This window comes from Mesoplodon densirostris, chromosome 15 (genome assembly GCF_025265405.1).
Source record: "Mesoplodon densirostris isolate mMesDen1 chromosome 15, mMesDen1 primary haplotype, whole genome shotgun sequence".
Taxonomy (NCBI): Eukaryota; Metazoa; Chordata; class Mammalia; order Artiodactyla; family Ziphiidae; genus Mesoplodon; species Mesoplodon densirostris.
Window position 1 is genome coordinate 79,726,253 of NC_082675.1, and position 23,896 is coordinate 79,750,148.

At 38.4% G+C, this 23,896-nt stretch overlaps 1 protein-coding gene across 1 annotated transcript in view; it reads left to right on the forward strand.

Annotated features, from left to right (window-relative positions):
* Positions 1-23,896, forward strand: part of CDH7 (cadherin 7) — a 124,977-nt gene that overhangs the window by 43,515 nt on the left and 57,566 nt on the right. Inside the window, exons 3-4 of the mRNA XM_060118182.1 lie at positions 13,166-13,460; positions 17,452-17,571. Of these exons, the coding sequence (XP_059974165.1) occupies positions 13,166-13,460; positions 17,452-17,571 (415 nt within the window). The remainder of the gene's footprint in view (positions 1-13,165; positions 13,461-17,451; positions 17,572-23,896) is intronic.

Here is a 23,896-nt window from a genome sequence, read left to right on the forward strand (position 1 = left end):
GGCTCCTGGGCTCAGTGAGTTAAGGCCATTTTGCTTCTTCCTCTTTCCAAATGAAAAACCCCACAGAGGGTCCTCCCTACCCCTGTGACTGGTTCATGCACAGTGTGAAGTTTGTAAAAATCAAAGCTTTTGGGAGCATGGGAAAAATAAGAGTGTATCAGGTGTGGACTGAAAGAAACAAGCGGCATTCTGCCTGGGGTGAAGCTTCTGCCCTGAAGCTTCTTCCTCGGTGGCTTCTGCTTCTGGTCTATACATATACATCTCTCACCAAATTGTGCAAATGTGCTTCTCACCCTCCTGTGCCCCTACAGGAGGAGGCGTGGTGTGCATGAGGACAGATGTCCTCGGAGATCCAAGCTCCGCCACTCTTTAGTCACTGAGTGAGTTACCTGCATCCAGGGAACAGACTCTGAGATGGGGATTTGCCTGTAGGGGATTTATTAGCGTGGTTCTCAGAATCAATACTTGTGAGGCAGGGAGAGCAGTAGGGCTGGGCAGGGGGAGGAGTTGAACTGCAGTTCAGTGGCAACCTAGAAGGGGGCTAACCTTTGAAGATCTGTGGGGCTGGGAAGGCTCTTCAGAGTTGTCCTGGATCAGGGGAGCGGGAGAAGTTTTAAATCAGCCACTCATTGGCTGTGGGGTGCCCCCGAGAACGCAATAGTACCTTTGGCAAAGTGGCTCTCTGTTGTTTTTGCAATTTGCCAACTTTGTAAATATCCCCAAAGTGAGTGACAGTGTTTAGGAAGAACTTAGCTGAGAAGCATCAGCACCTAGCAGTCCCGGTGTTTCATGGGGTCAGGTAGGAAGTTGACCCGGGTGGCTGCCATGACTTCCCCTAGAGGCCCCCCTTGCCCCACTCACATCCATTTGCTTCAGGTAATCAGTTCAGGGGGCAGCTCCACCACAACATGTTTGACCTCTTTTCTTGGTGGCATTTACAAGTAGGTCAGTAGGATGACCTACAGCCCCTGGTGTTGTAGCCCGTCTCCAGGTTACAGCCAGCACTCATCATTTTCCTCTCATCACCCAGCCTGCTTCAGGCTGAGGTTCTTTTGCACTTGTCCTTTTAACATCAGAATGGGGCAAGAGGGTGTCGGAGACAGCCAAGTGCCCAGATGTTAAGCCTGTTCTTCCTGCCTCCATGGTGTAATGGAAGCCCGCCCTCTCCTGGTGAGCAAGGTCAATTACACCTACCAGGATGGCAATGCTTCTCCTTGTGCATTGGTCCCTTGGTGCGGGGAGTCCAGAGACAAGGCAGAGGATACCATGAACTTGGAGGAATCAGCTCGCTCTTGGAATGGAAGCACATGTCTCCAAGCAGGTCAGTAGGAGTGAAGATAACGTGGACATTCCCACTGTAACTCTAGTCCCTGGTCCTGTGTATTCTACCTGCCCCAGGAAGCTGTATGATATTAGAGGAGACATCTCTCTCCAAATAGTGGGTGTTTTCCTACAGCAAGTGGTAAAGGGCTGCGAGCAGACCGACTCTAGCACTTCCAGCAGTTGAAGTGAGTGTTGCAGCCCTTGGGGTGAAGGGTGGTGGGTTGGGTGACCCACTGTGGATCCCCTAGAGGGGGGTCTCCGGTGTGAGAATAACCTCTGAGGTTTGAGATCATAAATATCTCCTTTCCGCTTCCGCTTTCTTTGTTTGCTTTATATTCCCAATCTTTTTATCATAAGCATGTGATAGATGAAAATGTTAATTTTTTGAGTAGACACGCATCGTTTCTGTGGGGAAAATATAGTAAACGAACACAGTGTCACGGATTCTGCTGCTTATAGTTCTTGCATCACCTTAATGTTCTCTCTGCCTCTCTGCCTCTGACCAGTACTAACTTCCTGTAAAATATAAGCAGAGCATTTTGTTTTTCTTCTTTTATCCTTCTGGTCCCAGAGGGATGCCTAGAACCTAAGAGCATCCCTGCATCTTGATAATATGAACTGGTTATGTACAGAAAATGCAGTTTACATTCATAATACCTTGTAATTTTGCATCATCAAAACATACTTCCACCTAATAGTTCACAAATTTGCTTCTCACTCTTCTTAGGTTTCCTGAAACATGAATTTTGTGAAAAATAAAATTGTTGGCCCCCTCCATGGAAAATTGATATAATTTTAAAATGGTTTAAAAGTTAAATATAGCTGTTGTTTAAAGTACCACATCCTATTTGGTGGATACGTAAATTATACACTGTGTACTTTTCTCCTTGTATCATTGGTAGTTAGAGGAGGGACAGTTCCCTTTTAAGTAAAATATATAAACAAATCAAAACGCAGAGAAAATGTTATTCAATAATCTTATATAGAAGAAGTTATAAATACAAATGAATTAAAAATGATTAACCATTATATATTCAACTGTGATATTACTGACATAAGCAGGTTTGTGTGTGAGGGGTATTATCTGTTCGACCAAAAATTTTTGATCTGCTGGTTGAAAATTTTGATTCCTATTTCCAACTCAAAGAGATTCTGATTCAGTAGACTTAAGATAGAGCCCCTAAATTGGCATTTTTAACCAATGTCCCAGGTAATTCTGATGCAAGAGACCTACATACTACAAAAGATAATAAGTACATTAGCCAAACAACAGGTTAAGATCAGTGAACTATTATGCAGTCTTTTAAAATTTTTTAATTAAGCAGATGACAGAATGTAGATTGTAAAATATATTTATACTATGAGGCCTCTTTTAATATGGAAAACTTATTCTGCATTATAAACATTTTAATATGGAAAAAGTATTCTGCATTATAAACCAGTGGATCCTGTGTGTTACTCACTCTGACTATCCATAGAAAGGAATGTATTCCGTCATTCAGCAAAGTTTCTTCCTGGACATCAAGTTCTGCCCTTCATGACTAGACTAATCCTACTAATTACTAGCCTTCTTGTCTCCACTTAAATATCTTTTATTTAAAAAGCACTTTTCTGAACCCCTGAAGTTGGTTTGGTTTCCCTGTCATATGATTTCTTAGCCTTCTGTGGGTGCTTTTCTGTGGTCATCAGAATTGCAGTTGTTTGTTCAACCTGGTGCTCTGACAGTTGGTGCCTCTGTAGATGGTCTCATGAACATGGGGATTATTTAATTCAATACCTTGGGCTTGTCTCTGCCACCCTGTCCTTTTCTGTCTTCATCCATACACACCTGTACACCTGACCTGTAGGGTATACTCCGTACTTATTTTGAATAGATGATTAACAGATGTTGAGTGTCTAGAAGAAGACAGAAACAGGCCTGATTCAAACTTTATTTTACCAGGACAGTCTAGTTTGGGCACCAAGAATAATCTCAGTTGTATCCCTGTAGTCCAGGTCAGAGCTGAAGTGGTGCTTTCAACCTGGTACTTTTAATACCTGCCAAAGGGATACTTTTAACTTGTAACTTTAAAAAAGATGTCAGAAGGGATTAACTAGACAAACACTAAACACCCAGTGAAGAATATTTGAAACCAAGTTTACCAAGTAGATATCACAGCTTACAAATACATGTACATAGTTATTGTGAATTTAGAGTTAACTGTCAGCCCTCAAGATCTGACCTGTAAGTTGTAAGTGTTGAATGGCCTTGACACTGTCTGTACTCCTCTTGGATGAGCTGCTGTTCTCTGTTCCCCATCCTAGTCTGTCTGTGTTACCTGTGACGTTCTGTGTATCTCCATATCTTTGTCTACACTGGTCCATCAGGCCACACTGGATGTATATTATCCTTGTATCAGAATTGATAAGTTAGGGTAGAATATTATCTTCTTCTTCTTCTTCTTCTTTTTTTTTTAAAGAAGATGTTGGGGGTAGGAGTTTATTAATTTATTTATTTTTGCTGTGTTGGGTCTTCGTTTCTGTGCGAGGGCCTTCTCTAGCTGCAGCAAGCGGGGGCCACTCTTCATCGCAGCGCACGGGCCTCTCACTATCGCGGCCTCTCGTTGCGGAGCACAGGCTCCAGACGCGCAGGCTCAGTAGTTGTGGCTCACGGGCCTAGCCACTCCGCGGCATGTGGGATCCTCCCAGTCCAGGGCTCGAACTCGTGTCCCCTGCATTAGCAGGCAGACTCCCAACCACTGCGCCACCAGGGAAGCCCTCTCTTCTTTTTTTTTTTTTTTTTTTCTTTTTGCGGTATGCAGGCCTCTCACTGTTGTGGCCTCTCCCGTTGCGGAGCACAGGCTCCGGATGCGCAGGCCCAGCGGCCATGGCTCACGGGGCCAGCTGCTCCGCGGCATATGGGATCCTCCCAGACCGGGGCACGAACCCGTATCCCCTGCATCGGCAGGCGGACTCTTAACCACTGCGCCACCAGGGAGGCCCTCTCTTCTTTTTTTTAAATTAATTTTTATTGGAGTATAGTTGCTTTACAGTGTTGTGTTAGTTTCTTCTGTACAGCACAGTTAATCAGTTATACATATACATATGTATATATATGTGTGTGTGTGTGTGTGTGTATCTCCAGTCTTTTTTAGATTCCCATCCCACTTAGACCACCACAGAGTACTGAATAGAGTCCCCTGTGCTATACAGTAGGTTCTCATTATTTATCCATTCAATATATAGTAGTGTATATATGTCAATCCCAATCTCCCAATTCATCCCACCCTCCCTTCCCCCCTTGGTAACCATAAGTTTGTTTTCTACATCTGTGACTCTATTGCTGCTTTGCAAATAAATTCATCTGTACCATTTTTCTAGATTCCACATATAAGTGATATTATACAATATTTGTCTTCCTCTTTCTGACTTACCTCACTCTGTATGATGATCTCTAAGTCCATCCATGTCACTGCAGATGGCATTATTTTGTTCCTTTTTATGGTTGAGTAATATTCATTGTATATATGTACCACATCTTCTTTATCCTGTCTATTGACATTTAGGTTGCATCCATGTCCTGGATATTGTAAACAATGCTGCAATGAACATCAGGGTTCATGCAACCTTTCAAATTTTGGTTTTCTTCAGATACAGTATATGCCCAGGAGTGGGATTGCTGGGTCATATGGTAGTTCTATTTTTAGTTTTTTAAGGAACCTCCATACTGTTCTCCATAGTGGCTGTATCAATTTACATTCCCACCAACAGTGCAAGGGGGTTCCCTTTTCTCCACACCCTCTTCAGCATTTATTGTTTGTAGATTTTTTTTGATGATGGCCATTCTGACTGGTGTGAGGTGATACCCCACTGTAGTTTTGATTTGCATTTTTCTAATAATTAGTGATGTTGAACATCTTTTCATGTGTTTGTTTGGCCATCTGTATGTTGTCTTTAGAGAAATGTCTATTTAGATCTTCCATGCATTTTTTGATTGAATTGTTTTTTTTGATATTGAGCTGTGTGGGCTATTTGTATGTTTTGGAGATTAATCCGTTGTCAGTTGCTTTGTTTGCAAATAGAATATTCTCTTCTTAAATCAGATGAGTGTTGAAGTTTTCTCCCCCAGAAGTAGACTTCAATATTATATTTCCATTGTTTTAACTGTTACTGTTTCTATTTTTGAACGCACAAGGCCATGCAGTGCAAAAGACTTCAGGAAATACTTTGCAACTACATGATGCTATTATCCTCTGTGACATATACGTGAATGCCTTCTCCAGAATGCCACGTGCAAAACATCTGTGCCCATCTTAAGGATGGCCTCTTCAGAATGGCCTGTGCCTCCATGGAGGCCAGTGTCTTCTAGTCTTCCCTGATATTAGGACAGGAAAAGAGTTGTAGACTGGTGACTGCCTACAGGCATTCAAAAGAGCTTCCACGTAGGGTTTTCTCCACTGATCCAGTTCTTCTCAACTGATCTGTGGCGAAGGACCAAGTTTTATATTGTTGCTGTTTGTGTGCAAGCTTCTTGGTTTTTAAGAACTCAGGACATACTTCGTTTTGACCTCCTAATAATTTTGCTGCTACATTAAAAATGAATTACTTAGATTAAAAAATTAAATCCCCCTTTTTCCATTATTATTATTGGGCTCAAGAGACATTAAATTAGGCTGTAAAATGACTATGAGAGTTGCTAAGCCCTTCTTCTCAGTTTCCACACTCACCGTGACTTGGACTGAAGCACCCAGTCCCGGGACTGCTCTTTCCATAGCACCACTCTGGCCTCCTGTGACATACATTTGCAGAAAAAGCAAAATTTTCTTCCTCCTGCGAAGAAAGCTGAAGCTTTCCAGGGGTTTGCTTTCTAACTGCTTCTGGTTTACGACTTGGCGTTTGGAAGGAAGTGAGTGAGGCAGTAGATGGGAGCCGTGAACGGAGACACGATGTTCTCACGATTAAATTAGCCCACGGGGAGTTTTGATCAGTAAGAATTTGACTCCACGCAGATTTTCTAAGTAGGCTGAAAGTTTTGGATGTGGCCTGGAGGCAGCAACCCGAGAGAGGACAAGATGAGTGCTGTGGAGCCGCCTTTAGGGAGTTGCACGTAGCTGTGTGGAATGGAAAATGCTTCTCTGAGCTCTTATCAGTCAGTCCCTGGTGAAAAAGACATGGCTCTTCACGTGAAGCTCCGAGTAACCATGCCTTAGCCAGAAATGTAGAACTTTTTCAAACAAAAGCAAGATTTCCCCCACTAAGGAGGGGCAGGTACTTCCATTGTACAGCTAACACTATGTGGACTTACGTATGGATAGAAAGTGACATTTTACAAAATACTTCCAAATGCATTACTTCATTTTATCCTCACTTCAAGCTTCAAGACTAGGTGGACATTTAGGATGCTGATCTATAACCAGGTATAAACTGGGATTTAAGTGTGATCAAGGCAGCAGGATAAGGAGCGGAGTGGAGATTCAGTAGCCATGCTTCTGGTTCCTTTGCATGGACCTAGCATCTGTACCACTGCTACTCAGTATGTACTGAGACCCCAGAATGAAGGTTTATTGCCATTGAGTTAACGTGAACTTTTCCTGAGGATAAAAATAATCATAGTAGTCCCTCCTTTTTAAAATTTACTATTGGTTAAAAAAAAAAAAGGAAAGAAATGAGATTTTCTTGGTAGTTTTAACCTTACCTAAATACTTCCTGAATTGTTTCCCTTTCCTTTATTATTCTGTGTGTAATAATTAATACCTGTACTTCTTAAACCACGCATCTTCCTCAAAGATGCTTCACAAGTAAATTGTGTTCCATTACCCTGGACAACAATGATAATTATAAATTAGGAATACTTCAACCAGAAAAAAAAAAGTTACTCATACACTTGTTTTCATCTGTAATATTTCTTCATTAGCTTGATAATTACATGGTATCCAGTGGCATGTGGAAAATATCTATTAAAAAGCATAATGAGGGCCTCCCTGGTGGCGCAAGTGGTTGAGAGTCCGCCTGCCGATGCAGGGGATACGGGTTCGTGCCCCGGTCTGGGAGGATCCCATATGCCGCGGAGCGGCTGGGCCCGTGAGCCATGGCCGCTGAGCCTGCGCGTCTGGAGCCTGTGCGTCCGGAGCCTGTGCTCCGCGACGGGGGAGGCCACAACAGTGAGAGGCCTGCATACCTCAAAAAAAAAAAAAAAAAAAAAGCATAATGAGAAAAGAAAACTTGCATGTAATGTGTATATTCAAGAAGTTTTATTTCTGCTAATTATTGTTTAAATCTGCCCTCTATGCTTATAATTTTAACCTTGTACAAGTTTAGCAAAAGTAAAATGCATGCGTTCTAACAATCTGTAATATATTTTTAAGCTTAAAAAAATCAAGAATCTATAATAAGTAAATCAGTGGTAGAAAATTTACCTTAGAAATCTTTTGCCTAATATTCAGTATAAATCATTCTCAGATGGATTAACATGGTGTTCAAAGGAACATATGCGTATTTTTTGTTCAGCCCCCATTGCTCCATTTCTGTACACAAATGTAGTAGCAGTGTAAACCTTTATTTATATAATAATGCATTTTGCATTTATCTTATTCAAATGTTCGTTATAGAAAAATTGAATATAACACTAATTATTTCCATCATATATATTCAGTGAGGATCACAGAGGCTTTTGTTTAGTTTTATATTTTTAGTGTCAAGACTTTCATGATAAACGTTATCTCTGTCCCAGTAGTTTCATCTTAATGTCTGTATTTGTTCTTTTTTTAATGAATAACTATTTAAAAAAATTTTTTTAACATCTTCATTGGAGTATAATTGCTTTACAAAGTACAATCCTGAAATTACAGTAAGTTATCTTTACGAATCACATCCAACTGCAATATCTCAAGTAGTTGTCACAATTGTTCAGTGAAGTCCAAGTACAGGCATTTCTATCTCCATTCTATAGAGGAGGGGAACTAGGAGAGTAAAGACAAGATCAGCAGGAATATCAGATAACAAGCAGAGTTGAAGACGTTCATAGAGGGAAGAAAAGTTGGTCAATATATTGAATTGATTTTTTTTTTTTATCTCCGTCTTTGCTAACTTGAGGAATATTCTTCATTTTCAGACTTTTTAAGCAGGTGGCTCGCAAGTGCTAGATCAGGTAGTTCATATCAGGCCCTAGTTGATTAAATAAATGTAAGAAAATTGTCAGAACTGCAGTGCATTGATCTGTTTTTAGTCTTGCTCTTTACGATCTTAAATTTAAAAAATAAATGGTGGATAAAAAAATTAATCAAGGACATGAGGTTCTTGCATCTGAGGACATCCAAGGGTCTATCAAACCCTCCTTAATCACGTGTGTGTGTGTGTGTGAGTGTGAGTGAGAGAAGTACTGTATAAGACCTAGGAAAACAGGAATAAGAAAGCATGTCTGTCTCTCCAGGGCTCTGTCTCTTGGGGAGCACAAAGGTACCAATTCGCAAGTTACCCTGGGCATAGAAAACGAGGTATCTGAACTCCATCTCGGCGGTTCAGAGAATTGGGGAGGACAAACCAGAGATACAGGATGTTTTTTGTTTAGTTTGTTTTCTTTTTACTTAATGCTATTAAAACTGAAAAGGATAGAAATTGAAATAAAACAAGCACTCCTGTTTTACAATGTGGATTAAAAATTTACTAAATTCACTGGAACAAATTTATTGAGAATGTGGAATATGGTGATAAAAAGAAGTCAGCTCTTAAGGAGTTTATACATTAAAGACAGGATTGGGATTGGGTAGGAAAACAACTGAACCAGATTTTCATTATAAAGCAGAATTAAAAGCATTTTGTCATAGAAATTCAAACAACATGCCATGTGGGAAAACTAGGATTGTTAAGGCTTCAGTAAGAGGGAACTTGGATTAAGTAGAGTTGGTTGTCAGTTGGTGAGTAAGGTGATGGAGGACGTGTCTGGAAAAGATGGAGATGCTTGCTCTGCTCAGGTAGTGGTAACTAGACCCACCTGCCTGGGACATAGAGGGCCCTCTGGGATGTGGTAGGAAAGAGACTGGGGAGATGGCACATGGCCACATGGAGCCGAGTGCTTAGGATTTGGAGTTAAACCCAGAGCCCATGGGGAGCAATTATTTGGTGAGGGGTGTGACACAATTCAGTGCATGTTTAGGGAGATCATTTCTGACATGCACTATAACAGCCTTGATGATGTGAGTTATTAAAAGTGGAAAATAACTGGGGAGTTTTGTGATAGCCCAAGTGAAAGATTTGAAGATTCCAAGTTAGGATGATTGTTCAGAGGGACTGGAGAATGGGTTGATAACGTTAGAGGTAATGAGTGCGTATTCCTTCGAGCGGGGGATGGTGGAGCCATAACAGATGACTAAACAGAATATACTTTAGGTGTATGTGAAGTATGCTTTGCATCCTGGCCTGTGTAGGTTATAACTCAGTCCAACAGTTTCATGTTTCTTACATTGTTACCGTACACAGTGCTGGCATAGTGACATTGGATTCGCATAATACTTGGATCTCCTCCCTGCTTATTCTTTTGCCTTATCACAAGCTGGACTCAGCTAAGAGGGCTGTGCTCCTTACTGTTTGTGCTCATTTGCCAACAACAACAAAAAATTTAAATATTTAATGTAAATATTTACTTTGGAGTCACAACAAATATTTGGAAAAGGATTTAGGGACACAGTACAAGTGAGTTTTGTCTGGTGATTAATCAAGATTTTGTTGTTATTGTTTAGATGAATTACAAGATCATGTTTACAACGATATTGGCAAGTAAAATAGACATAACAACATGAATTCTACTCTGCCCCAAATAGAGTGCAAATCGTTGTTTTTTATTGTGTTTTTCATTTATTGCTTATTTGCTCACTTACCATATTGTGGGACTGCAGAATTTTTTTTTTTTCCTGGCCAGAGGTTTTCACTGTGGGGACTTCCTACTCTATTCCATAATCATCATTGACAAAGACTGTGCACAAGTGTATGTGTGCTTGTGTGTGTGCATTTGACAGGGGTAAGTGTGGGGCTACAGAGACACGTGTCTTAACTTATGAATGCCATTCAGTCCTTCTACACTTCCAGCATTTTTCTTTTCTGAGCATGCTTTTTCAACACAGAAGGATAATAGTTTTTCCTAACAGCCTGGGGTTTCACCCCATGTATTAGTATCGTGGGTGTAGCCTCACAGATTCAGTGTCTGCACCATCTGATAATTATGTATCCATCTTAACATTCCAGAGTTGGTCCTCCACTTTGAACTGCAGATGCTTCCACTAACCTTGCAAGGTCACCGAGGCGAGACTCATAGTAGTTTTATGCTCGTGAATTTTGGCAGTGGTTACAAGCCTAGTGATGGTTCCAGCTGGGAGAAAAGTGTCAGCGATGGGGAGTGTGGTAGATTGCAGGGCTCCTGCAGTAGATGTGTTGGTGTGTCTGTGTAGGTTGGGGGCGGGCAGTGATGGTGGTGGCAGTTAGAGGTAGAAGAGAAGAATTCTGATCCTTGAAGGAGCGGAAAAACAAGCAGTATGAACCTTTTTTACCTTTAAGTTCTTACGCTGTCAGCAGTGGAGCACAACTAGCAATAGTGCGTAACGTCAGATATGGCCTCAGAGCTCAGGCTGGAGATGAGTCAGGATTTCGTGTGTGTTCTGTATTGAAGGGAATGCATCCTCTCTCCCTTACCTGAATACCCCAGGAACACACGGTGTCCCCACGCTGTGAAGACAGCAGTCAGTTGATAGGAATTAGTTAAATGAATCATAAGGGCTGGTCCTATAAATTGGAGCCCCTCGTGATATTTAGAGAGAGAGCAAACCTTTGATTAAAGACGCAGCCTGTGTATAACTTCTGTGTGTCTGTGGTCATCAAGGGCGAGGACGGGTTGGGAGAATGACTGTGAGAAGTGTGTGTAGGGGGGACTACTTGAGGTATCAGCTGCTTAAAAGCAACTTACTTTCACCTAGCATCTGCATTTGTCTCCGGACTCAAGTTTTTGCTCTGTGTTGTTGAGTGTGGTTTATTGCTGTTCTGTAACGTCAAGAAAGGTCCCTTCTGGTACATCGTAAAACGTGTTGATGGAAACCCCTGGAAACACTGAGCGTCTTTGAGATTTAGGGAGTGATCAGGTGGGAGTGGTTGTCTGTACGCTTCTGCCCTGAGTTCTCCTTTGTGGCAACTTTAATGTCCTCACCTCACAGGACACAGCTTCCCCCACCCAGAGGCAGGATCCCCATTGTAGGGAGTGGAGGATGGGCTTTCCACCAGCGTAATGGTTTTCATACTCCTAGCTCTGCCATGGAGAGCTGGCAGCATGACCAGCAAAGTACTTTCTCTGCCTCAGTTTCCTCATCTGTTAAAGGGATAATAAAGTCAGTCAGTGTGAGCGTGGAATGAGTTACTGTGTAGAGAACATTAGTAGTAGTTCCCGGCCCATAGGGAGTGCTCAGTAATTCAAACTATAGTAATTCTTAGCTTGCTTCGTCTTAAATTACAGGGAGATATGTATGTAATAGTCACCCTGAGAATGACTTAAGAAAATAAAATAATTCATTACCTTTCAAGAATACAACTTCTCCGTATGCTGGATAATCATGCTGCAGAGTGATTCACTAGTTAATTCCACACTGAACAAAGCTAAAGTAAAACTTGTGCCAGAAATTATTTTTTTGTATCATTTCGTCCTAACTGAAAACTACAGAAACTAAAGGATAAATCAGGTATTTAAGTATTCTGAAGCCGAGTATAAACACAGCTGTTACAGTGCGATGGAAGAATCATTTAGAGGAATTTGTGGTACAAAAGCAGTATCCTCAACAGCTAAGGATGGAAATGGACTGGGCATCCACTTGCCTAAGTTTCCCATATCTTATATTTTTTGAACCTTGTCTTTCAAAGAATGCAAACGTAATTCTGCAGGGCAGTGAACAGCCTTGTTATTTGGTAAATTGGGTTTTTGCGTTTGTATTAATTGCAGTCCAGAATCACGGCAGTTATAGAGGATGAAAGATGGTTGAAATTACAGATTGAGCAGTGTATTTCTCAGGTTATGAAGTTCAGGGAAATATGTAATTATTTCTGAGTTTCCTCAGGTTCCTCTGTTCAACATAATGTTCTGACATACAGAAGGGACAGTTCCAGGTATCAAATGCAAATCAGTAGGGGCTGCCCCTGAGCCGTAGCCGGGGTTAATCATGCAAATCTAATGCTGTTCTTGGTATTTAAAGAAAGGTTTCAGTTGAAGTCTCAGGCACATATTGATTTAAAATTCCTACTTCAGAGAGCAGTGTAATTTTTCTTTTACAGCTTCAAATTTTAAAATATAGAACAGGATTTGGAGACCAATTTAGTGACTGGACATCCATCCATCCTTAATAATCCTGCAAAGTTGTGGGAGTTGGGAGGGACGGGCACCCTTAAAGGATGTGGTGATTTCTAAGCAGATTAAAAAATATATTAGATCTAAACTTACAAATGTTCTATAGCAAGTCCCTTTGCTTGGAGTATGATCAAATCAACCAATTATGCATGGTTACTGAATGTCTGCTCTGGTCAAAGAAGATGGCTAAAGCTAGCAAGGACAGACCAAATCAAAAATAACACTACAACGAGTGCCTAACTTTGGGAATGGTATAAAATGCCTTTGGAAATGAGACTGTTTACAGGAAGAAATGAAATTGTCTTGCTCACAAGTGCAAGCTGACACATTCTTATAGCCGTTTCCATTGTGCACAAAATGCGTCAGCTTATCTTTCCAAGAACAGTAAAATTTCATATGCTGCTGCCTGACATAAGAATTATTTTGACATATCTCCATATCGCTGACTCGCTTGTAAGTTAATCTCATCTCACATGAATTTTTCACCAGCTTCACTCTGATGTGGATAAAGGAGATGGTTCCATCAAATACATCTTGTCAGGCGAAGGGGCAAGTTCCATTTTCATTATTGATGAGAACACTGGGGATATTCATGCCACCAAGAGGCTGGACCGCGAGGAGCAGGCCTACTATACCCTCCGTGCCCAGGCGCTGGACCGGCTCACCAACAAGCCCGTGGAGCCCGAGTCAGAGTTCGTCATCAAGATTCAGGACATCAATGACAACGAACCTAAATTCCTGGACGGCCCGTACACGGCCGGAGTTCCTGAAATGTCTCCTGTGGGTAAGTAAAGAGCAAGTTGGTCTTGTACCATCTGATTTGAGGAGGTTTGTATTTAAAATTAAATCACCATAAATACTGGGGAAGAAATCACATTTGCATTTGTGTAGACATTGCCATTTAATGTGAGGGGAATGTTTGAGATGTGTTAGTAGCCAGTATCCAAATTCTATTTTTTGACACATTATTTTATGTATACGGAAAATTAGGAAATTCTTCCTTTTACACACCTGTCTCAGTGTCTTCAAGAAATTACATAGGTCTTACAATCCCTTTTCAATTTAATATTTAAAATTAAAACATGATTCAAATTATGCCTAAGAAGTTAAAAAAAAACAATAAAATTACTATCAAACCAAAAAAAAAAATCATTCTAGACACAGCCCTGTGATGATCTATTACTTTTCTTTTTCTTTCTCCCCATGTTAAAATAAGAATTCACTATTCTAAGCATCTCTCTGGGGCCAGGGTATCAGGCAAGGCCAGCAGTGTAGCTAGGCTAATATTAGGATGAGCTGGTCTATTTGCTTATAGAGTATGCTTGAACCTGTAAATGTCCGTCCACCTGCCACCACTAATCTTTTTGTGATGTCTCCAGAAATTTAAATGCATGAAAATTTATACTGAATTTATAGTAATGGTAAAGTGATACTCAGTGTGAGATATATAAAAGAATAATAGGGCTTCCCTGGTGGCGCAGTGGTTGAGAATCTTCCTGCCAACGCAGGGGACATGGGTTCGGGCCCTGGTCTGGGAAGATCCCACATGCCGCGGAGCAACTAGGTCCGTGAGCCACAATTACTGAGCCTGCACGTCTGGAGCCTGTGCCCTGCAACAAGAGAGGCCGCGATAGTGAGAGGCCCGCGCATCGTGATGAAGAGTGGCCCCCATTTGCCGCAACTAGAGAAAGCCCTTGCACAGAAACAAAGAGCCAACACAGCCCTAAACAAACAAACAAATAAATAAATAATAAGATAAAATAAAATAATGAAGGCTGTTTTACTCAAAGGCCTTTTGACGTTGCTCCATTACTGGAAAAATAGAAAGTAAATTACCTTTAGCATATACTATATTTCAAATACTATTAAACTATCCTTTAAATTCCACTTATTTAGGTACCTTTGGAATAGTTTTCAGCCAGTATGTAATTTAGGTATGGATGATCTTACAAAAAAAAAAAAATTATGGGGCTGGGATAGAGACCAGTTGATTTATATCTTTTATTTCCTGTTGTTTATAGTATTGAAGGGGGAAGTTTATTTAAAATAATAATCGAACTTGTATTTTAACACGTATTTCAACTCAAGTCTTTTACTTGAAAATTTTACCCAGTTTGATTTGTTTTGATTGATTGATTGTGATTTGTTTTACTTTAAGTAAAAGTCATTGCGTTCATTCCAGCTTTCGATCCACACATCTGCTATGCAGGGGAGTGGAATTGCAAAGATGTGTATTATATGTGCCCAATTTAGTGACCCTAAATTTCTGTTCCAGTCAGATTGGAGAGGGAACATTATTTTGGGACCATGGCTCAAGCTGCTAAAGAAATACGAACTGAAAATAAGCCAGAGGAATCGATGCTTGTGGACAGGAAAAGTTCTGAACTGCAGTGGCAGCATCTCACTATAATTATCTTCTGTGTAAATATTTCTTTGACCAAACAGGCTCGTTCACACTTTCTCAATGCTGTCCACTCCTTCAGAGTGCTTCCTGCTGCTCTTGTTTAATAACAAAAACAACGACGATGATGACACCAGCAAAAACAAGATTTGGGAGGTTTTAGAAAAAAGAGAAGGCACGTTGTCCTCCCCAAAGTAGTAAGGTTTAGAAAAACAGGAGGTTTTGAGGTGTGTTGAAGCAATTCAGTTCAATGCCGTAATTCTCCTGGGCATTTTGGGCATTCTTCATGGGCTTGCTAAGGTTTTCCTTTCCTGTGTAGAACCCAGCAGTGCAAATTGGATGACTGTGAGCTTTTTGTTCTAGAGGCTGAATAATGCACTGTAGTTTTGGTTCCAGTGGTACCACTCTGATATCAAACAGCATGATTATTATGTGCATGTGTAAGTTATTTTAGTTATTTGATTCCAACAGGTTCAGAACATTTTAGAAAATGATTTCTCAATGTCTTCAGGATTTACTTGACACTAATTGAGGTCACTTGGTTAATATCAAAATTTGAGCTAAGAACAATAAATGTCTACATAAAACGTATCCTATGGATTTATAGTGCCAGATTATCAAAGTGTTTAATTCTAAGCAAATAGTTATAATAGCCACTGAATAGTACGGTATATACAACACAAGTTTTCAGTATTTATTATTCAGGCCTTTTTTTTTTTTTTTCATTGAGAACTAACTAAGATTTGAAACACACTCATAAGTCCCTGGGATCTCTTATTTGTTGCCAGAAGAGCATAGATAAGCATGAGAATACAAGTGTGTGTGTGTGTGCGCGTGTGTGTTTGTATATGTCTGTGTGCCTGTGCGTGTGTATGTATAGTAAATTATTTAACGAACACTTCAGAAAAAATTATACACTACAAAATTTACTGAAGTATAGTTTTCATTATTTTGTTTGTTTCAAGGTGTTTTCTTTTCCAGTGAAGTAGGAAATCAGTACTTAACCATATCACGAGAATAAATATTGCTGTAACGATGGTGCTGTAAAGATGTTCTCTATTTCCTTATAGAGGAAATAGAGAACATCAGAGTCATTGATTCTAACATTTTTAAATAGTCAAAATCTAATTGTTAAAAAGAGTTTTAAATATACATCATTCACTGTTTGGTCCTACCAAGCATCCATAGAGCACAGTCTCCTAAGTCTATCAAATAAAAAAAATAAAACTTCAGAATTTACAAAATGTGTGTGTGTGTATGCACAACACACACATACATATTCAAATTTTCCACCCAATCTGAAAGAAAATAGAATCGGTAAGGGAAATCATAATCTGGAAAAGAGAATAGACTTATAATAAGATGGGCATTGGTAACTTATTTAAGGCATTTAGAGAGGGAGATCTACATAGGAATATATCTAAAAGAGATGTTAGACTAAAAATGCCATATCTTCAAGAATTTATTAGAAACCAGCTTGAACCTTAAAAGAATACAGAAAGGGATTTGTCCCATCCCCATCAGCTAGGACATAAATGATAAAATAGCATGTGCTTAAATATTTAAGCAAATGTGAGTAGCTAATATTTTTATGATATTCCAAATAGAAATAAAAAGAACAGATCACACTAAATGCTTTCCATATGGAATAAGTGAATGCACAGTAAAAGAAAGAAGCAATATGACATTCTATCATATGAAATGTAGAAAAACAACCAATGTTGTGATTTTTCAAGTTGCCATGCTTTTTCTGCTTTGGGAAGGTTTGGTTTAAACTTTCATTTCATGCTTTTGTTTTTAAATCAATTAGTGAAAACAAATGAAAAATAAAACTACTACAGGAAGAGACAGAGTAGCCACTTAATATCCAGTTAAATGTATCAACTGAATATTCTTTATGCAGTTAATGAAGTTTCAGTTTCTGTCTGGCTTTACTTTGCTTATAGCAGTGAGGTTACCTCAGTGTCACGATGTTAGTATTTGTCATGCTGCCTTCTAGACAGTGATTGAGACTTATAGAGATTGCTCTTGATAAAAATTTATTACCCAACCCTGATGGATGAGATGCCTAAAATTTGAGTCCCATCCACTTCTGAATATATATCCCTGCCTAACTTGCATCATCAGTCTTATTTTTTTGCCAATATATTTTCATGTCCCTTAAATATTTCTGAAGGATGAATGATCATTTATCATCTTTTGGGGTTTGTCTTAGGCAAAAAAAATATATGATATCAATTTTTCATGTACCTTAGAATAAGAAAAATTAAAAATGAAAAACAAATCTAGTGTAGAATCTTTAGCGTTTTGTGAGTTCTTATGTTTTGTGGCATTTGAGAGTTTTTAATTCATTGGTTTTGGGATTGGCGCGTAGGGACCTCAGTGGTACAAGTGACAGCAACAGATGCTGATGATCCTACATATGGCAACAGCGCCCGAGTGGTCTACAGTATCCTGCAAGGACAGCCATACTTCTCAGTGGAGCCAAAGACAGGTAAAAATTGACATGCAACTCTCTTTGTAAAGTCATCATTTATATCTTGGCATAGAATTAATAATAGTTATTTTTATTCAATATAGTTGGAGTTGATAACAGACACTATTTTTACTGTGGTTCTCTCAATATGTGTACCATGGCAATAAACAGCACATTGTTTATAGAGACATTAGCACATTTTAAGAATATTTTATTACATTTGTCAGTATTCCTACCAAAATTAAACAAAATATTAGATATTGAAAATTATTTCAGCTGTTACCTCTTGACTATATAAGAAAATATTCATCATTCATCTCAATTCTTTTTTGCTTTGTTTCTTTAATTAATTCACATAGGAATTACACACAGTAAAATTTAAATCTTAAACAAAATCTCCTTGCCGTGCAGTAGAATATGTACTAGGTTCAGCTTGTCCTTCCAGGGGCTGGTTTTTCTCAGGGGAATTAGTTGAAACATAACAATTAGGATGATGATCTGCTAAATCAAAAACTAAATTAAATGACTTCTAATTTCAGAAAAAAAAATTATGAATTGCAAAGCTGCCTGGATACAATATGTGGTTGTTTGGCTAGATATTCTGTTTTGCTCTGAAGACGAAATAGTTTATATACTGTTAAAACTATAATTTGGAGCACTATTTTCTTGGTTATAAAATAATATTTTATCTATTCTGCTCCTCTGGCTCTGGGTATAGGGAAGTGTGGGCAGGTGCGAAGATGGGTGGGTGTGAGCCATTGATTTTCTTCATCACTGTGAAAATCCAAAATTTCTTTATATTTTAATAATTTTGCCTTTATCGTGGAGAATAATTCTTCCTCAAATAGCAGGTTCGTGATTTTGAAAATTTGATAGTACTTATGATCCTAAATGAATATTTTAATGCCACGTACCCTGTTTTTCATATTATAAAAAATGGCAACATCAAATCATTCTCAAATCACTGTGGGGGATAAACATTTTAAGTGTCTTTTGAGAATGACAGTTGTGCAAAAACAGACCAGTAAATTCGCTGTGAGCTCATCATTCATTAGAATTTTCATAGAGGCTGTGGCATATTTTTTTACCAATGTTGTGATAAAGTCTGGAAGCTGCCTAGAAAGTCTGATAGAGGAGAAATAGTTCTGATTCAGCGAGTATTGAAGGAGAAGTAAATGAAAGTATCTGGTTTATGATCTGAATCCTGGGAATGTAGAAGTTGTGCTCGTGGTTGATTTAATGATAGATCTGAGAACCTAAATTCAGACACCCACCCATTCCCTTCTAATCTACTCTTTGCAGCCTAGAAAGACATTGACAAGTTTCTGATAATTTGCTCACAAATTGTATACCTCCTGCATTATATAACCTGTTCAAAAATAGCATGTACTAATCCAAAGGGTTAAATATTTTGCTGCTACTAATGATTGGCTTGTGATTTTAGCTTTGCTGTAAGATAATAGGTGTTTCATAGGCCCTGTGTAGGTAAGACCTCACCTATTGAGCAGCTGGACAACAGTCTGTGTCATGGCATCACATGATTAGTACTTCAAACTTAATTTTAATTTTCAATCTCAAGGACCGTGTATTACAGGAGGTAAAGTTTCATTTAATTTTGTTTTGGTTAACAGTTTTTAATGCTGTAATCATGGTAATCATTGGGACTTCTCTTTCTTATAATCATTCATGCAGAGGTATTCTAGGAATTGTTGTGTCCTCTCTGCTATCATAATATAGAGAATGAATCCCACCCCCGGCAAAAAAAATGGAATTCTATTTTTCTGACAAAAATGGATGGAGAATTTTCAGGCCTTACAAGCATGAAAAGCTGTGTAGACAATTTGAGGTAGTCTTCCTTAGTTGGTGTATGATTCTTATCTATGTAAGAAATAACATTATTTCCCACATCTCCAAATCTAAGGCCTTTTGAGAAGAATGTAAAACTTTTGACAGGAAAAATGCTGAAAATATGTTAAATCAAGATTATATAAAATAGGCCTAGGAAATTACTGTTAAATACATCTCTGAAAGTTTAACTTCTAATTTCTTTTTTTAAAAGAAGTAGTATTAGTAATAACCATTACTATTTGTTAATCACATTTCATTAACTTAGCCTGGCTAAAATCTCTGAGCATGTATTCCACCTGTGGCACACTTACAGGCCACATGACCAGAGGGTAAGTGTATTTTCTACGTTAATTTCTCAGTCCACAAAGCGAGGATGTGAGTAGCTACAAAAAACAATGTTGACAATTCAGCCATCAAAGAGAATGGCACTAGAAACAAGATAATGTAGCATTAAAAGGACTGCAAAGATACTCATCACCTATCTTCATAATGTCCCCAAATTCACAGGGAGATGGAGAATTATTCTAATGTGTTTATCTAGTCCGTAACCTACAAGCAAATAGATCCAGTTTTTCAATCTATTTCATATATGGCAGGACTGGCTACATAGTTTGCTATTTGAAATGAAAATGCAGGCTTCTTGTTCTAAAATTAGTAGGATTTCAGACGTCATCAGCAGAGCAGAAACCAAATACGGGGACAGTGTGTGACTGCACAGACCACAAGGCCATGAGGTTGGCCTTGAAACATGGTTGGAGTGTCAAATATCACTTGTCATTTAGGAGTTCTTTCTTAGACATAGAGGTGTGACTCTATGGTGCCTGCGTTAGAGATTACATGTATACTTGTTACATCCTAGCTTTAGGTAAGTAATACAGTTGTAACAAAGCCCTCGTCCCTAATACACCCTTCATGCACGTTCCATCCTGTGGCATGGCTCATGGTGTAGAGGACCCTCACTCCTGTCAGGGCTTCCTCAGGACATCCCCTCACAAGAGTGAGGGGATGTAATGACAGTCCCTTCCTCAGCGACTCTTTATTTGATTCCAGCTCTGTAATCCTTTGATGATCCAGAAGCTTCCATCTCTACTATTTTTGGCTCTTCTCCATGTTTTTATGGTTCTGTTATATGCTTCACTTAGAGGTAGAGAAACCAAATAATACAAGTCTTAGACAGAAAATTTAGAAAAGAATACAAACTTATTGGAAGAGATTCACCTGTACATCTAATGGATCTTGAACCTGACAGCATGAATAGCCCAGACCTGTGTTACCTTACTGATGTGGTTGCCTAGACTCCTGGGGCTAATCCAGAGCTTCAGAATGGGCTTCAGAAATGTACACATCTGAAGTCTTAAGGAGATTCCATGATAACAGAATATGCTTTAAAAAGCAAAACAAAATATTGATGGCAGGTAGGAGGTTAGAAAATCATCTGAAAATTTATTCCCAGACCAAAAACTAGACAGTTTTTGCATAATACTAGTGATAAATTTATATTTCATACACAATACTTTTTTGTGGACATGGATTATAAATAAATAAAAAGTTCTGGGTTACTGGTCAGATATACATCTATAGAAAAATGATTATTCAGAAAGCCTAAAATCTGAGCCAGTCTCTTTTCTAAAGAGTTACAGGATATATTCTTCTCATCATAAGTGGCTTAGAATTATTGACTATTAAAGTTAAATATTATCATCTCCCATGAAAACCTCACAGAACTGTAAGGTTATGATTCGACAAGACTGGCCTTTACCACTTCAGAGACGTTTGCTGTGTGTGTGTGTGTCTATATAATATACAGCAAAATGCAGATCAAATCTAACGTATGAGAATTCTTTTCCAAATGTAGACAGTTGATACTCAAAAGTAAAAAACTAGCAAAAGCCATAGAACTAGAAATCTGTTATGTTTGAATGTTCTTATTTAAATTCACTTCTCTCCCAGTTATTTCATTCTTGTAAAAAATATGTTTAATAATTGAGGTATTTGGAAATTACCTTTGCCACCTGCATTTCTGTGCAAACTTTGTGATGATTTTTGCTTTGGAGGAGTGTTATATTTAGGATCACTTGTAAAGAGACAATTAGACGTGTGAAAAATAAGTGAGTAACTTTGACTACCACATTTGTCCCCCGATAATTCTGTTTTCTTTCAAATAACGCTGCTGAGCAAAACCATGAGAAGATGAGGCGGCTGTGTTTTCTTTGCTGATTAGTTGACATGTTATGGACCTCTCTCCATCATAATACATGTGCAAGGGTACAAACTCACTTACACATGTTGATTTTGGAAGGAAAATGAGAGATGAATAGAAATTAAAAATTAAAAATGAATGAGTAAGAAATTTTGCTAGAACTTCACTAATATTTGATCTATATGAAATGCACCATTAGTCAAATATTCAAGATTGTCAACGCTCAATGTATAAAAAAGTATTACAAGTAAAGATGATTAACATCAAAGAAAAAAAGGAAGGTGGGGGGTGGAGGGGGAGGGAGAGAGAGAGAGAGAGAGAGAGAGAAAGAAAGAAAGAAAGAAAGGGAGAGAGATGTAAGTCCCAGAACTCTTAAAGATTGTTATGCTTGGTAACAGCATGTCTTACTGAGGTCAGTACTCAGTGCCTTATATATTAGAGTTAAGGGAAGTATTGAAGAACAGACATGAAATGTTCATAGAATCATTATGGCTCTAAGAAGAATATTTATGTCTCAGACAATTATCAGTGAACCAAATGGGTATATGACTATGTTTCTTTTGATTGTCATTGTGATGTTTCAGAGATTAACTATAACCAGTGTGTAGATAACCGAAAGAGTTCAGTAAAGGGGTTACTTAGAGAGACCTTGTATTGCTCTGCTTGTAGCAACAGTGTCCAGTATAGTGTATTAGAATAAGTGATTGTTAAAACAACAGCAATAACAACAAATGGCCTACTCAGAGAAGTATAATTTAAATGCTTAAGATACTGATATATTGTTGGGGTGTGTGTGTGTGTATATATATGTGTATGTATTTGATAGCTACTGCTTAGAACTAAATAACAATAAGGTTGCTTAAGATGGTGTGAGTGTTACTCAGCTTGGAATCTTGAGAACCAGTAACATATTGTTTAAGTTATTCTTATACTATTGAAAGATTTTCTCATCTCTTCCCCACTCCTAGAATATTTATGGAACTGCAGAATATTGTGAAGAATAGGGCAGGCCTGATATAGTATAATGTAGGCTTGTAACTTATACTTGGGCTGAAATATAACACACACAGACCATTTTTACATGTGTCCATTGAAGAATCAGCATTTAAACAATTTAAATTGGCAGCTTTTAAAGAACATTTTGTAAATTTGGAGGATATAAAAATATTTTTATGCTGAACATGAGGGAAAAAACCATTTATCCCAACTTGTTTACAATTATGTTCTCCCAAAGAATCATCCTTTATCAAACAGCCCAGTTTTGCCCCTGAGAAGTCCATGAAACCAGAGTTCCTATTCCTCACATCTGAGTCATTGGGGATGTAAATTCTGACTTAAACTCTAAAAGTTAGAATCTGTTAAATAAAATGATTAGACATGTTTCAAACGAAGTCGATAAAAGGGTTCCAGGTGTGTAGGTAAGATGTCTTCATTGGAAATGATGGAAGTACAAGAAATGATTAAGTAGGATTCTAGACTCCTTCTGGTATCTAATTAGCAAAGATGGCCTCACATTGCTAGTTTCGAGATCTGTATAGGGCAATATTGGATACATAGGTTTTCATTTGACATAATCTCTGTCCATATACTAAGTATATTATATTAAGTATATAATGTCATTTTATATATTTACATATAGCATAAACTAAATTCTATCCCATAAAGATACTATTACCTAATCTATTTATGTAATAATTATATAGTTATTAATATAAAACCACTAATTTAGCGCAGCAATGATTATTGAGTCAAGCTTTCTTACCAAGCAACATGAAGTTCAGAAATCAATTTTTCATACCTCTGAAGTCTTAAAGGGTATCCATATTAAATGCAATTGGTTCAAAAGAAACAATACAACACATCAATAGTTTTAGTGTCTTGATTTCCATTAACACAGTCATTCTCATCTATAGTCCTTCTTCTCAGACCTTTAGATACAGCATAAAGTCATCCAGCAGCATAGTTTGGAATGGTGTTTTGTTTATTAAACATAAATAACTCTCATTCCTTTTACTTATGGAATAGTTATTTTGCTGGAAAAGAGGTAGTAGCTGGAAGAGAGTTAGGGACCATAGCTGAAAGGTTTGTGGTGATTTCACATCACTGGGAATTAAGTTGTTGGAGAGGGTGAAAGAGAAAAAGAGAGGTTCATTGTCATATACTTGTACAGGCCACTGCCCATTCTTCTAGAGGAGTATATTTTATTTATTGTAAGTTGGTATTTCCTGAACCATACATTTCCGTAAAATCTAAAGATAATCCTCCCTCTCTGCTCTTCCACATTACAGCGTTTTC